At 36.0% G+C, this 16,359-nt stretch overlaps 1 protein-coding gene across 4 annotated transcripts in view; it reads right to left on the bottom strand.

Annotated features, from left to right (window-relative positions):
* Nucleotides 1-6,607: 6,607 nt before the first annotated feature.
* The window catches only part of LOC121317961 (ras-related protein Rab-27B-like), a 66,995-nt gene continuing 57,243 nt past the window's right edge, over nucleotides 6,608-16,359 (bottom strand). For all 4 annotated transcript variants that reach the window (XM_041254079.1, XM_041254060.1, XM_041254069.1 and 1 more), the window contains 4 exons: nucleotides 13,633-13,718; nucleotides 11,302-11,405; nucleotides 10,255-10,378; nucleotides 6,608-6,808 (listed from right to left, as the gene is read on the bottom strand). In XM_041254079.1, the coding sequence (XP_041110013.1) occupies nucleotides 6,622-6,808; nucleotides 10,255-10,378; nucleotides 11,302-11,405; nucleotides 13,633-13,718 (501 nt within the window). In that variant the 3' untranslated portion in view covers nucleotides 6,608-6,621. The remainder of the gene's footprint in view (nucleotides 6,809-10,254; nucleotides 10,379-11,301; nucleotides 11,406-13,632; nucleotides 13,719-16,359) is intronic.

Raw genomic sequence — 16,359 nt, 5'->3', positions numbered from 1 at the left:
CAAACAAGATCTGGGACATACTGTAAATGGGATGGGGACATTAGTTCCCCATTTTACTCCAGTCAGATGCCTTACTTACACATATATACCATAGAGCTCCGCCAACAGATAATCATATCTTGATTTGATAGAGCAATCCCAAATGTCATGCTTGTGTTTTCAAATGGGCAACAGATAAACCACCCCACTTTGTTTTGGACCAATTATTTCAGGGATATCGAGAGGTCAACAAGTGCCATCCCATCACCACAAAACCTAAACCTCTGGGTGGGTGAGGATCCCTCATGTCCTTTGTGTTCATCACTTGTAACATTAAGGCACATTTTGACAGGATGTAAGGTGGGTCTTAGCCAAGGACGGTTTACTTGGCGCCATGACCAGGTGCTGCGATGTTTCCTTAGCATTGGAAGACAAGTGTAACCTGACCAATAAGTTGCCACCAGTTCCACCAAAGCATTACACACAAAAGACAATATTCCTCTGTCCAGGAGAGCATCCACCAAGAAAAGGTGTTAAAAACAAGCCTTGCCCAGGACAACTGGAAGCTGCTAGAGACTGGAACTGGAGACTGACTGTTGGTCAACGGCTTATTTTTCCACCTGAGATTGCCACCGCTAACCTTCAACCAGACATTGCCTTGTGGTCTGGATCAGCACGCCTTGTTCATCTGGTAGAATTAACAGTGCCATGGGAAGATGCTGTGGATGAGGCGTATGAGAGGAAGAAACTTCAGTATGCTCATCTAGCTGCTGAAGCTGAACAGCGAGGATGGAGAGGCTGAGTTTACCCGGTGGAGGTGGGTTGTCGAGGATTTGTGGCACACTCTACAACCCGGTTTCTCAGAGATGTCGGGTTCAGTGGCCAAGAGTTGCATCGCACAGTGAAGAACTTATCTGAAGCTGCAGAAAGGAGCAGCAACTGGATGGGGATCTCAAGCAGAATAGAAAGAAAGCAACGCTGATGTACAGGTAAGTAAGCTGGGCTGAACTGAGTAGGGGATGGAGGGGGGTGATGCTGGGACACCAGAATCACTGTTGATCCCTCTTGAGGTGTCGTGGGCTAGTCAACGAAACATTGGGATGATGGAAGGTGCCCACTTGAAGACCCCAGAGATGTAGCCTAGTTAGCTCAATCCAGACGGTTGTCATGCTGATGCGCTGGGGAGGCAAAATGAGCTGATCTCTAGAGCCAGCATTACACTTCAGCAATCAACACCAGACAGAAGGATACCTACATCATCAGATGGAAAACAACGCAAATGGATGGAGATGTAGATGGATCACATTAGTTGACTGCAAAACTACGTTTTAGTTGGTGCTTTTCTTGGCGAGAACTGAGTTCAAATCAGCATGAAGTTCATGTAATGGAAATCAACCAATTTGACACATTTTATTTTTATATATATATGCACAAATACAACTACTATAATGAAAATGCATTTTATTGGAAAGACTATATACTGTAGACACAAAACAGTGTTTTACAAAACCAAACACCGCACATTACTAACACCTTCCTTTTGCACTCATTACACATACTTTGCTACAAGATAAGTAATGGCACAGCGCTGATAACCAAACACCACATTCATAACGAAAAAACAAATAGATAAAATAACATACCATCAACCAAAAGAAGGCACACTGATACAAATAGTAACCAATGAATTTGATAAAGATCAAATGAAAAAGAACATGCTTGTAACAAAGCCAGCCATTTAGGGAAAGGAATGTTTTTTTTTTTGTTTTTTTTTGCTATTCATTGCAGTAGCATCAACTTTTTGAGAGGATTTTATTGGTTCACAATAAAGTTTATCACTATATGAACAGATGAGCTTGAACAGCCTTTAAAAATGTAATAAGGCAATTTCCATTCCTTATTTGTTGCTTCAGTTCTCTTGTTTTTTGTAACGTCATGCATTTTGCCAAACATCGCATGTTTGTACAGGATATAGGAGTAAGTAGAAGCGAGACCAATCTGGCAGGTCTGTCCTGGTTCTTCCATATTCCACCCACACCGAGTGCAAAGTTTAACTCCCATTTTGTGACTCAAGTCAGAGATGTTATTGTATTTTACCTATGGCAGCCCTACTAGCAAATCTTCAGACAACTAAAAGGCATGATAATCAATACTTTAAAAAACAGTTCTTAACGTAAACATTTTTGCACACAGGTGGGTGAAGCTCGTTTTTCCTGCAGATTTAGTGCTTAGGTCCTACATGAGGCAGAGTGAGTACACATACTGTACAGTGACGGTATTAAGGTGACAGAGGATTGAAAATATAGTAAATAACTAAAAACTATTTTCATGTATCAAAAACAGTAAAAAAAAATAAAAAAATAAAAAAATATGAGTTGCCATTCTTACCTGGAGGGCTTCAAATGAATAAATGCAAATATAACTGTGGGGCAAATCTAGGGAGACCGCATTGCTGTAACCCATCCGTCAGACAAAATCAGGGGATCCGTATAAAGTAAGCATGAACATTTCATTACCAAGCAATCCAATATTAAAGGTAATTCTGAAACCTAGTTTTGTTTTAAACACCCATTATGAACTCCCCCCTCATACATTTAAGTTAACACAGCTGAATTTAACTGCCAAACAGTTTCCCTGTAGGATTCAATGCTACATTTTTGGTTTTGTTTCATACTGTGCAGGTAATCTATAAAAGCATGTAGACATTATCCTTTAAATCTTAAAAGGAAAAGGCTTCTGATAGTTTTATAATAATCTTTCTATTGCAACAATTCCTATTTACAGTATACATTCTCAAAGGGTACAAAATACTCCATTCATCCTGAAGTGACTGAATCAATCAATCTCTCTCTCTCTGTCATTCTTATAGAAACATCAGAAATTAATGACTAAAAGAGGAATAAATGCCACATGGTCAGAGACACCACAGTATCAAGGTTTGGAAACACTTCAAAAGTAAAGTTGAAAAAATAGAAGACCGTTGGTTGAACAGCATTTTAGCAAGCTACCGATTCAGATGGATCTGTACCATCTCAAAGAGGCAGCAGTGCTCTCTTGAAGTCTTTATCAAAGCCCTGGAGTCAGATGATGTTTCTCATGACTGGTTAACCTACTGAGGCTCTGTCAGTATTCTACATGCCCTTTCCTAGAAACAGCCCATTAGTAATGGAAAAAGGTTTTAAAAAGTGTGGGAAAAAAACAACTACAAAGCATCCAACAGCTTTAACTGATGCCCCCCCCCCATATTATAATATTACAGTAAATGCTGGGATTAGGTATGTTATAATACTAGGCAAATAGCAGTATGGTTTAATATAGTTTATTGCCAATATGGGTAAAAATGTACTTATTTTGATTCCATAATGGTTCAACTTTATACTTTAGTGCTGCTGATATATGAACAGTCTTACTCATTTATAGTAAGACTCCCTCATTTTGGAAAATTCTTAAGTTTTTTTTTTTTGGCCTTTCATGCAGTGTTTCAAGAGTGTTTTTATAGCAACTAGCTATACTGTTCTGACGCTTGCTAAAAAAAAAAAAAAAAAAAAAAAAAAAAAAACACTAGTACGTTTTTCAAAAAGTTTGCAAATACCTCGTGCACAGTTACATAATGCATTCTTTTTATTTCGTTTTTATTTTTTAACCCTGCAGTAGTTACTAAAAGCACACACATAGAAAAACAAAACAACCAAAAAAACCCACATAGTTCAAAATTAACTGAGAAAAATTATCAATATTTAACCATCATTAGCAAAATAGGTTCCATGTCTCATGTGGTCATTTTAGGCAATGAACCAGCAGAAGACAGGAGGACTACACTAAAGATGTGATGAGACAATGGTAAACAGAGAGAACACTTGCCAAGCCACTCACATTCAGTATGTGGTCCATGCTAAGGGTGCATTCTAATATGCTTGGTACAACTCTGTGTATGCTTAAGGTAATTTCAGGCATATTGATATTTATAAAGCATAACACATTGATTTTCTTTTTGCTTGATTTCAAATACATACAACATTCCAAATTCCTCAAAATAATTGTTTTTTTAAACAATTAAATTCAAATCTGCAATATATATATATATATATATATATATATATATATATATATATATATATATATATATATATATATATATATATTTTCACTTAATATTTGAATGCATTCCAAATATTCAGCAATTCACAACTTTTACAAATTTCACAAGACATTATTGGTCACATAGTATCACATAGTATCACAGGCACCACAACAGAGAAAAGATAACCCTCTAGACAATGTAAACTTTTGATAACGGCTATTAAGTCCAAACGCTGACATAAAAACAAAGGGATTGTACACATTTTTCACGAGTTACACCAATTTCTTCTAGGTTGATATTCCAATTATCTTGATATAAAATGTAAAAGTGTGTGGTTCATTTGTTGAGTGAACATAAGAGAACTGTATCTACCTACTCAACACAGGGTAGTATCATTGTACACAAGTGGGTCGACAAAACACTGAAGGTGGCAGTTTTGTTGAAAGATTTGTTTATCCTTAACTTAGTCAGACATTTCAGTGTTACGCATTTAATTTTTTAAATGTCCCCCACTTTGTCAAAACGATTGTTTACCTAAACTAAAGTTTGATTTGGTAATGATTTCCACACCGAGAAAGGTACGTTTTAAGCAAAGAAATACAGTTACTATGTAATTACCCACTGTAGTTAAGTCCAGTGAACCTGTGTCATGTTCCAGTCGGAAAATGTTCATGATCAATATTACAGTATAACTTATGTACAAGCGGAGGTGAATAGCTTGGTATCTTGGTGCCATTCACATTTCTTTCGCATCACTGCATAATAGGATAACAAGAAATCCCCAAATAAAGCATTAAAAAAAAAAGGTATGAAAAAGTTTGGCCAGTGTCTCAAAAGAAGTTAAATTATAAACAAAAATAAATAAATTGCAACCTTGATGGGAAGCAGCGTTGTATTTAGCTGCAAATATTAAGCACTTCTCTTTATTAGAATGGACGTGTAGTGAAAAATGTCAAAGCTTTACTTCACCTTAATGCAAGTACATTGCTCTTGAACACCCTTTTGAGTTATAAAATGAAAAATTAACAACCGTACAAATGATGGTTGTGTCTAACAAAACATTTCACTCTAAAGCTTACCTGTCGTGCACTTACTCTTGCTATAAAGGTCTTGTGCTACACTAGGTTAAAGAATGTTTGCTTGTCTTTTGTTTTTTGTTTTTTTTCAGGAAATATGTTACCGTTTCACTTTCTAGCTAATTTTACCACTAGTTGGTTAGTGACAGGAAATAAGGCTTTCTAGGGGTGGGGTAATTTCACTCGCCAAGTGAACTGACCACAGGAAGTGCAAGATAACCTGACTACAAGGCTTGCAAACAGGTATTTATTTCATATTGTAGAACCAGATGGCACAATTTAAAACAAAAATACATGTTTGGTAAAATATTTTTGATACTTGCAGTATATAATGATCGGAAGTGTACAATAGGTATGGTTTATTGAAATAGTTTGTTAGTTATAAACACTTTGAAAAGCCTTTAATTATAACCTGGCACGTGTTCATTTTTATTACCTTTAACATGTTTTCTTTTTTAAATCTTTTGGAACAAATGAGAGTAATTTACACTTTAGGGTAAAACAAATTCTCAACCACCACCTTTGACCTATGATCATCTAAGGCAGACTTGTCAAATGCACCATGCTCGTGTGAGTACTAAAGGGAAAAACAGGTTTGGCACAAATATAGCAATAGCTATCTAGGTGATTGGTTAATTAAATGCTTTATTCATATTAATCATCTTAAATATGAATGAAGAAGAGTCTCCATGTTTTACTATATCATACCACAGATTTCACCTTCATAACTGTACAGTATATAAAGAGCAGATTTACTGAAGCACCTTACATTTGTTTATAGTACAGTAAATAGTACACTGTCCTGCCAGAAATAAGTTGGAATCACCTTGAAATCAGATGTTGGTCAGCCTGATCAGGATTTTAAACCAGGAGAGGAAGCAGACCACTGCACTCTTTAAAAAGTGTCTTTTTCATTTTACATTTTTTAAGAGACGTCGTTATCGTGAATGCACCCATGCCAGTCAGGAAAGAAATAATACAATTCCACTGTGACTGCCATACGCACAATATGCAACCTTTGCCCAATTACCACATCTCAATCTAGTTAAGACTATATTAGTTCAATTCTGGTCCTGGATGGAGATTTAACAGGTTCAATCAAACATTTTTTAATTAAAAAAAGGGCGATCTCTGAATGAAAAAGAAAAGCAAGCATGGCCGAACACTTCAGACTGTGAAACTTTGGATTATGAATCTTTGATATCTTGAGACCATGTCTTAGACTGGCCAAACTTGCCACTAATAATATCCACAAAGATGGTGCTCATTATATTGCTAGGACAGTGTTATGTTCAATGTCTACTTTATATAATGATACAGTATTGAGAATGGGATGCTCAAGCAAATCTTTACGGTACAGCCAAATGTGGCCTGACAAGTCTGACTTACAGCTTCCTACCAACATGTTCCATGATTAAATAACATAACTTCTTTTTTGTCCATTGTTGGGGTTTTCTTTAGAAGGGGGATCGTTTAACTTGCAGTCTAACAGGCACACTTCTTCTCCTGGTGTTGCACAGCCTCTAGCTTTCCTGAGCCCCCTCCGTTGGCAGACTCGGGTGCTGTCTTCTGCACACACTGCTCCATACGCTTCATTATTAAATCCAAGAGCGTGATTACTGCTTTATCAACGTCTGATCCTGTAGCTGCGCTAGTCTCAAAATATGGTATCCTGTTGTTGAGAAAAAAATAATAGAGCAAGTCATTTGGAAATGCAACTCTGTTAATAGGAGAATTCGACTGTTATTGTCAAATATCATTTAAGATGGTATTGCTAAATTAAGTGTGAAGGTATTATAGCAAGTACATCTTTGTTATAATTGCTTCTTATTTTCAGTTCAGGGATGACAGTCCTCAGTGTTTCCTTAAGTTTAAATAAAAAAGGAATAAATGAAAAGCATCACATTACAAATTTAGAACACCCTGCAACGTTTCCAAGAAGCACACTTCATTTGATGTTTTCTGTGTTGTCCTTATCGCATGGTTATATTTTAGAAACATAGCCAACTCTTCTGACATTCATAAATCAACTGGGAAATACATTTCTCAACATTTACTATCATTTCCAAGAGAAAATAAATTATACTCTACAGGAGATGACAGTGAGGAGAAATTTAAAAAAAGATGAAAAGTGGCCGGAATCTGGGATCCATGGCTATGCTGGATTTATTGCTCAGAAGCCTAAACCGAATGAAGTTAAGATTCAGATTACACCTGAAATTAGAACGTATACCAAATAAGTGAACTTTAACTGCTGATTTCACAAACCCAGAGATGTCAATACTTGAGAGTGAACAAAACAGCACCTGCCAAGCAGAATGTTTTTTTTGTTTTGTTTTTCAGGGCGGTAAAATAGGGTCTGTGAAACTTGGTTCAAGTATCCAGTCAAATAAAGTTGGAGGTAAAAAAAAAAATTCAGTTTTAAGTGAAATCTATTTTTTCTTCCCTGTGCACAAGGGCTGAAAAATGTCTTATTTTAATGTTCTTGTTCCTTTGGATATCAAATGCAACTTGTTTACATCAGAAAGTAACTCCCCTTTAATTATTATGGTAAAAGAAGAACTATGTACACTTTCAATTGTTCTTATTCATTTCTATTTGTGTGGCACTTTCCTTTCCCCCTGTTTTTTAGCTATAATAATAATAATAATAATAATAATAATAATAATAATACAAAAGAAGCCACACAGAATACTTTCAGTGCAGGCAGTGGCAAGGTGGGGGAAAGGAGAGAAAAAAGTGTGTGTGTGTGTGTGTGTGTACAGATGTGAGTGTTGGTTGACAAGGAAAAAGGGATCCTACCTTAATTAGTCCTTGCCTGGAATGTGGCTGAGGCATAAGTGGGTAATTTCCTATCAATTAAGCTTCAGCCAGTAATAATAAAAGTGCACAGGAAAGCGCTAAAATTGCAGTTTGTGTTTCCGGATCACTAATTGAAGGTTTGCAAATTTGTTACAGAGCACACACAAGGCAAGAGATCTTGAATTTGAGCTAATCATCCACTTGTTTGGGCCTATTTGCAATACTAAGCATTTAATATTGTAAATTATTTTAAGCACAAAGTTGACATTTTCTGCATCATTTGATGTTACAATGGGAAAAAGTAAGAAAATAGTGCAATTAAAAACAAATACTAATTACTTGTCATGTAAATTTATTTATTTATTTATTTTACTTAAAGGGTCCATACGCAACAAAAAACATAAAGAAATCTTAATGTTCAGTTAATAAAGTTTAAAATGACCTCTTGAATTTTCACTCTGCCTGCTATGTAAATCAAATGACTGGCAACTTCCTTTTTCAAAAAATGCTTGTTTAGAAACAGGGTGTATTTTATAATTCGCTGAATCACCATGTTTGTCTCCAACAACACAAAGAACATGCAGACAGGCTATAGTTACTGCGACAAGTATGTATTCTGTCTACATGTTTTCTGCAGAAAATATTGCTTCCCAACGCCTCGTAGCCTCTTAATAATCAGGGGTTCATATAACTGGTATGCAAGTATGCATGCAGATTACATTTATTTTTAAAAAAGCAGACTTAGTCATTGTTGTATAAGACGCTAGTGTACCGTCAGTATATTTAACAGGAAAGCATTTATAATAAAAGGCAGTGATGGCGCTCACAGTTTGAAGGTGAGCTATGCATGCCTAACTTATGGATTATTCTAGGATAGTGGGGGTCTACAGGCTTTGAAAACAATGACCACTATCAACCCTCTGCCCCCAGGTCGCTCGCTCCACAAGTGAAACAGATTATTTTCGCCATTTTCTGCAATGTGAACTGTAGCATTGCACCCTAACTCTTTAATTCACTGCAGTTGTTTTCAACAAATAAAATGGCAACTTGCCAAGACAGTCGTCTGCAAGCACTAATGGGGTAGTAATGTAAAAACAACCCACCTTAATTAAATTGAGCCTTATTTTTTCAGGGTTTTTTTTTCTCCCCGTTTTATGTGGGAAAAAAAAATAAAAAATAAGAACTTCACCAACTGTCACAATTATGTTAATAGCTTAAAAAATAAATAAATAAATAAATAAATAAATCGGAATACTTTCAGAGACTTAGAATCAGAGACTTTTCATCTCTGATTCTAAGGACTGCAGCGTATCCAGATCACACTTTCTCCAGCAACAATGCTAGTTTTCAGTTCCCACAATACAGCACTCATTTTAAATCACACAACCAGCATTGTTTCAGAGGGAAGCTTGAACTGGATACAATGTGACGCTTAGAAGAAAAAAACTCCCTCTCCTGGCGTATGTTATCAAGTAAAATTTAAAGAAAATATCAAAACTATCAGGAATATGTTGAAAAAATAAACTGTTGAGATATGGACAACACGAGAAACAGCAGTGATAAAGTGATGTGTTTCTTGTAAACACTGCAGGAGGTTCTTTAACACTAATACACAACGACACCCACCACCTTCAACAAGTAAGGCCTTTTACGATGCATTACCACTTATAAAAGTACATCTGCACAATGCTTAAGCAGGTTATGCTTTTGCCCTGACTTACTGTTGTTAACCATGTTTAGTAATTTACCATGCTTTTACAACGAGGGACACCTAAAGGAAAAAACATCACACACAAATAAGGAAATTAAGATTAGATTTTTTTTTTTAAAATTTTATTAAATGTCAGTGCTGGAGGGATTCAGCCAAGCTACAGTTCTTGACCAGTGTTAAAAGTCAGCTAGTCAGGACAAGCAGGCATTAGTTCTGAACACCAACACCTCTCCTAATGCACATACTACAATATTATGAATCTGTGACCTCTTTAAAGAGAAGAAGGTGTTTACAACACCATCATTGGCTCGTGAAATGTTTTTCTTCTCTGGTCTTCAAGTACTCACAATAACTCAAGTTTTGGTTTCACCCAGTTCTATTTTTTTTTTTTATTTGCATGGCATTCTGGTGATGAACACAGACCCTGGAGCCATCACTGTTCCTACATGCTGTTCAAAGACTCAGAGCCCGATTTAAAGTGCTATCGTGCATGTCAATGCATGTTATAAACAAATACTTAATTCCTGGTTTAAAAAAAAAAACATGCCATACTGTCAGCGGTACATGATGCCAGGGTTGTCAATAACATAAGGTACAGTACTCACCCATATTTATCTGCCAGCTCTTTTGCTTGATTTTCCTGAACCTCTCTCTGATCAGTCAAATCTGCTTTGTTCCCAATTAATACTATATCTGGATTCTCACAATATGCATTAGCTTGGAGTTGGCCTAGAAAAGGAGGAGAAACAAATGCAATTTACCTTAAAAGAAGAGTGTAAAGCTATTTGTTTATGTAATGTCCATGTCATGTGTAAAACTGAGCAGAAACGCTGGACCTTGCATTAACCCTTGGCTAACCACGGACCTGTGATTGATGAAATCCAAGGTGCAATACCAGGCCCAGGTTTCGGTTTATCAAATAAACCAAAGTAGACAAGCGTTTTGCCTAGTACCCCCAAGATATTTATACATTTCATATTAGAATTTATGATTGAGTATTTGAAAAAATGTTCATGTCGTACCTCTGTTTTATTATTTTATTTTACCTCTGCCCTCAGGCTGTAGTAAAAGTAACAGTAAAAAATGTGCCTCTTTACCTATACTCAACTGTATTTAATGTTTTCAACTGCATTTGTAAACAAATACAAATAAATAAATAAATAAATAGATAGATATCAGCACACACACCTCTCAGCAAACAAAAGTATAGTGTGGGTATGTTGCTTGTTACCTGCCTGCTTCAATGTTCGCAGGGTTTTTGCTTCCTAATCAATGCCTAGGAACATCTTCTAAATACGATTTACTGATTATGTAATGTTGACACTATCTGGCATACCTACAATTTAATATTTTCTAGTCCGGACAAGCCATGGTGCAAGAACACGGATGTTGGCAAATACAGTACAAAGTTACATGAATGAACACGTTTCAAAACAATAGGATGCCCTCTAATAACCTTCATTAAATGCATTTCACCATTAAAAAGAAGAACCACATCAGCTATTGCATGTTAATTAACAGAAATCCCTCAAATGGCCAGCACGCGAGGGAAGGAGGGAGGGAGGGAGAGAGGAAGCACATGCCATCCATTTTCTAGGACACATCAAGCCTGCACGTTACTTTAGCTTTACAGCATTCCATTTGATACTTACTCATCCAGTTTCTGACGTTTAAGAAGCTTTGCTGGCTCGTGAGGTCGAACATTAATAAAAAGCCCATGGCGTCTCGGAAGAAGGCCGTGGTGAGGCTCCTGAACCTGTAAACAGCAATGCAGGACTCTGGTTCATTTAACAGTCAGCAGCTTTTGTCTGCTAATTCAGGTGGAGAGGTTCGTCTTATCCTTACTGTACAGTGACACTCCACATAAAATAGCCACTCAATGTTTATGGTTCATAAAACAGCAAGTGTGTAAGAGATGTACCTGTCCTGGCCCTGCAGGCACAAAGGAGAACACTAAATCAAACTAATTCAGTGCCTTGCTCCAGCATAGATTGAAGTCATTTTTCAACTAGCATGATCAATAACTCAAGCATACCTTGACATTTATTAAAATCATTAGTTTTGATATCCATTGCAATGTGCTACTATTTGTACTTTAATTTCTATATGGAGTAGCAACTTCATTCAAAATGGTGTGCAGCTGCTGAAGTGGACACAGCCTCATCACTTGATAATCACTCCTGCATGACACACTTCATGTGATCGACAGAGCCTGCTCAATACCTGCTTTCTACGTCTGGGTTACCGATTGATGTCTTTCAGATGGTCCCTGTCACACAGTTCCTTTATAGAACACTGCATGACCTGCATTATCTCTTGCATTATGATGAATGTCTTATTTTAAGTTATTTAAAAGGTAACCAATCAACCACCTAGTCAATTCTCTGCAAACACAAAGCAATAATAAAAAGAAGTAGAAGAAGAATGCTGCATTTCACTCAAACCAGCTGAGCTACTTCTACATTAAAAAAATAAATAAATAAATAAATAAATAAAAACTTAAAATAGCACTTCGGGAAAAACTGAAGCCTAAAAATAGCACTTATTAAATTAATGTTTCAAAGCACAGTTTAGTGGCTCTGTCTAACCAAAACATCCACCAAACAGGTGACTCGTTTTTAAGTTAGTAGCAAATTTCCATAGAACCCAAAGTTAGCTGCTTGTTCCCACACAGCAGCTTCTGCTGGGAAAAAATCTGCAGGAACAGCTGTGTTATTTATACCTACTTAAAAACTGAGGCTATTTTAAAAATTTGCAAACACCATTAATATCTTTTCAGCTGCCTCGCTATTTAAATGAGCGCTGCAGGGCATAGCAGTACAGTCAGGCGCTGAAGGAAATAACAGCTTAAAATGGTGCGATAAGATTTGATAGATAATCAAAAGTAACATGTGTTTTTTCTAATGCAGATTGTAAAATACAATACATTCATAACCCACTGTTCTTACAGTACCAAGTCAATATATAGTTTAGGTGTCAGTTACCAAGCAACAAAGTTTTGGAATCAATCAGCTACTAGGAACCAAGCATTGATGGGCCAAATGGTCACCTTTCTTTCATACATTTCCTTAAAGGGCACATAAGAACCTTTTTTATTTTATTGTGTTACATGTTTCCATGTGTGCTACAACTGTTTACGTAAGGTGTGTGTATGGTTTTGTTTGTTTATTTTTACATTTTGACCACTTTTTTTTTTTTAACTTTTAAAATTGCATTCCCCGTCTCAAGGTGGCTTCCCATGTACCTGCATGGACCTCTCAGAACTACATTTTCCATCATCCTCCTGCTCACATATGCAACTGAGATGGATTTACCAGTCAGCGGGAGGATGATGGGAGATGTAGTTCTGAGAGATTCATGCAGGTACACAGGAAGCCATCTTTAGGCAGGTGCAAGCACTTTTAAAAAGCTTTAAAAAAGTGGTCAAAATGTAAAAAATAAATAAATAAAAAACAATAACACACCTAAAACAAGCAACACATGGGAAAATGTAAAAAATAAATAAATAAATAAAACACACACCTTATGTAAACAGTTGTAGCAACACATGGGAACATGTAAATAAAAAGGTCCTTATGTGCCCTTTAAGTTCTTCTGTATTCGACATCAGTATTACGTGTTCATCATTATGTTATAAAAAAAACAAAAGTCCAACTGGCTGCTTCTGATTAAAAGCACTTTATTATAAATGCTAAGGATTCCATTCTGTGGAGTACAAAACAGTCTGAACTAATGCAAATGTGCATTGCTTCTTTTTAAATGCTGTTTTCTTTTGTCTTTGTTAAAATGTTCTGTATATCCTGACTAACTGCTAATGTACAGTGTATACAATCTGTTAAGGGTACCGGTCTACTGGATTTTTACAATACAATACATTAGGTTGTGTCAGAGATTGCACATTTTGTGGTTATTTAAATATTATTTTTACTTTATGGTAAAGTGTATTTTTTTCCTATGCAAAATATATATTCATAAAACCTTACCTTTCTTGTCCCGCAGTGTCCCAGAGCTGTAGGTGAACTTTAAAATTTTTCCCGGCATTGCCATTTGGTCCTGAATTACTGTATATCTATACAAATACAGAAAATGACAACACAAGCCATTTTATTTTTATACAAAGGAGGAACCGTTGGTAGTTATGAGAATTGAACTCTTAAGCACGTTTTTTTCTTCTTGTATTTGGTTCACAGAGATAAAGCACAAGGTTTTCGAAGTTCTTAAAATCCAATCAAACTTTCCTGAGGTGCAATATATAATGTATGCGTGTGTGTTTTCAATCTAATTTCTTATGCTTCTACAGTAACTCACAATGGATGCGAGTGCTTTATTACTTTGCTCCAAGCAGTGGTTTCTGCTTTTATTAAAGTGAGATTTGCTTCTTTCCAATCATTCAGAGTGCAATTACTCAAACACTATGTTTAACTCAACTTCGATATACAGCTATGGCCAAAAGCTTTGCATTACCCTATAGAATTAGTACATTTTGCTTCAAAAAGTCGAATTAAACCTGCTGAATAATGTTGCTATAATATTGTACTACTATTAAGGCTTTTGGTAGGCTTGATAGAATTTTGTAGTTTCTTTGATTACATGATGTTAAATAAAATTTCTTACATGATGTTAATATATATATATATATATATATATATATATATATATATATATATATATATATATATAGATATATAGAGAGATAGAGAGAGAGAGAGAGAGAGAGAGAGAGAGAGAGAGAGAGAGAGAGAGAGAGAGAGAGAGACACACACACACACACACACATATACACACACACACACATTTTGCATCACCTAAAATTCTAGGTGATGCAAAATGTTTGGCCATAGCTGTAATCTGTAAAGTCCTTTCCTGTGGTTTCAGGATTTGCTCTTGAGTTGTAGTTACAGTTTGCAAAAACAAACCAAACAAAACAAACACCAAAAAACACCACAGTATTTGAGAAATTGCAACAAGAAACACTACTGAAAACCTCATGAATGTGTTAACATGATGACCTTATAGGGCATGCATAAATAAATAAGGGAAACAATAACTATTGCCTTTTTATTTTTAAGAGTACCTAGACAACTAGTCTACAAATAGGCAAATTATTGCAGAAGTATTGCAAAACACAAACAAGGTCAATCGCAGAGAATCATTGGTAACCATAGTAAAGCACAGTATAAGCATTATTGTTGGAAAACATGGATCGAGAATTGATTAGGAGTGCTACGCATGTGGACTGGCAGAGCTATACTGGTGTTCTTTTCTGAAAAGAGACTAATATTGCAGATAGCAGACTGTTTGGTTCAAATTGCATGTACTGCTAACCACTGACAGAGATGTTGCGTCTACAAGCGCTTGCCCAACATTGACTGCAAGCTAACGAGAGAACAATGCTGTGGACTACAATTAGCACAGGCTCTAAAGACTTCAGAGAGATCGAAAGAGATAATGCCACCAGGATCAAAGGGGGTCGCAAGAAGATAACAAAAGGCAGATGTATGGACCTTTTGTCTCCAGGAGTGTGAAGAATGCACTGAGTTCAGAGGTTGTCACACTAGCCTACACACACAGACAAAAACACACACACACACACAATAAATTAAATTACCTTGACCATTGGTTAAGTGTCAGAGAAAGGGGAGGTGGACCATCTATACAGAAGGGTATTTAATGTCATGCAAACATTGTAATGATGAGTATTCTGTTTGTCCTGTACCTGGGACCAGACTCCCTGCATATTTCAATAAACCTGGCAACTGATTGAAGAAAAGGACTCTGTGCATTTTCTTGAATCTACTTACTCACCATCATTTTTTTTAAGTTACTTCAATTATAAACAAGAGAAACGTTGTGCAAATTTACCATGGTAGTACTTAAGGGTAATTCATTTCATTAAGTTGTAACAGCTTAACTGCTTCCAAAAATATATTCAAATGCTACTTGCCAACTTCTTTATTAATATAAAAAGATCTTTATTAATATAAAAACTGGAACAGAGTTCTCATTGATGCAGTGTTGTAAACAAAGTTGGTATGTGGCCTGTGGCAGTGTGGAAGCCCTGCCTATTTGTTTGTGTGGGAAATGTTGGGTTGGCAGGGAGGAAGTTAAATTACTCCCAATTGAATAAATGATTAAATTAGTATTAATTAGGTATTGATGTTGATGACAGAGGTGGAGGTCTGTGTTCATACTGTCTGCTTGTTTACGTTTCGTGAATTTTTGTGAATCCTTTTGTTTTGGCTCTTATGTTGTTTATTTTGCCAAGTGTGTTTTCTTAAATGATTTGTCTGTGTTATTTGTGTTTATTAAAACCGCACATTGGCATTTTAACCTTGCACCTTTCGGTGTCTGAGTCTCTCTCCTTGCCAATATGATTTGGGCTGTGATGCTACCTCGCAACAGTGGCACAAAGCTAGCTAAATAGTGTACTTTGGTGCAGATTTTATTATTAAAAAAAAAAAAAAAAAAAAAAAAAAAAAAAAAAAACAAACAGAAAACAAAACATAACTCCGTTTTGGAGCGCTACCTTAACTTTTGCAGATTCCCTAACTAAATACCATTCCCCATTTACAAAAAAAAATAATAATGGGGAAGTACCACCTTTTCAAACAGTTTACAACATGAACAAAAAGGTTTATACCATACTTTTTTTTTTTAATGTTAGTCAAATCACAGTTTACACAAATTCCTAAACACAACCTTATTTGGTA

Source organism: Polyodon spathula, chromosome 1 (genome assembly GCF_017654505.1).
Source record: "Polyodon spathula isolate WHYD16114869_AA chromosome 1, ASM1765450v1, whole genome shotgun sequence".
Taxonomy (NCBI): Eukaryota; Metazoa; Chordata; class Actinopteri; order Acipenseriformes; family Polyodontidae; genus Polyodon; species Polyodon spathula.
The sequence above is the reverse complement of the archived record's forward strand: the minus strand, read 5'-3'. Positions and strand labels throughout refer to the sequence as shown.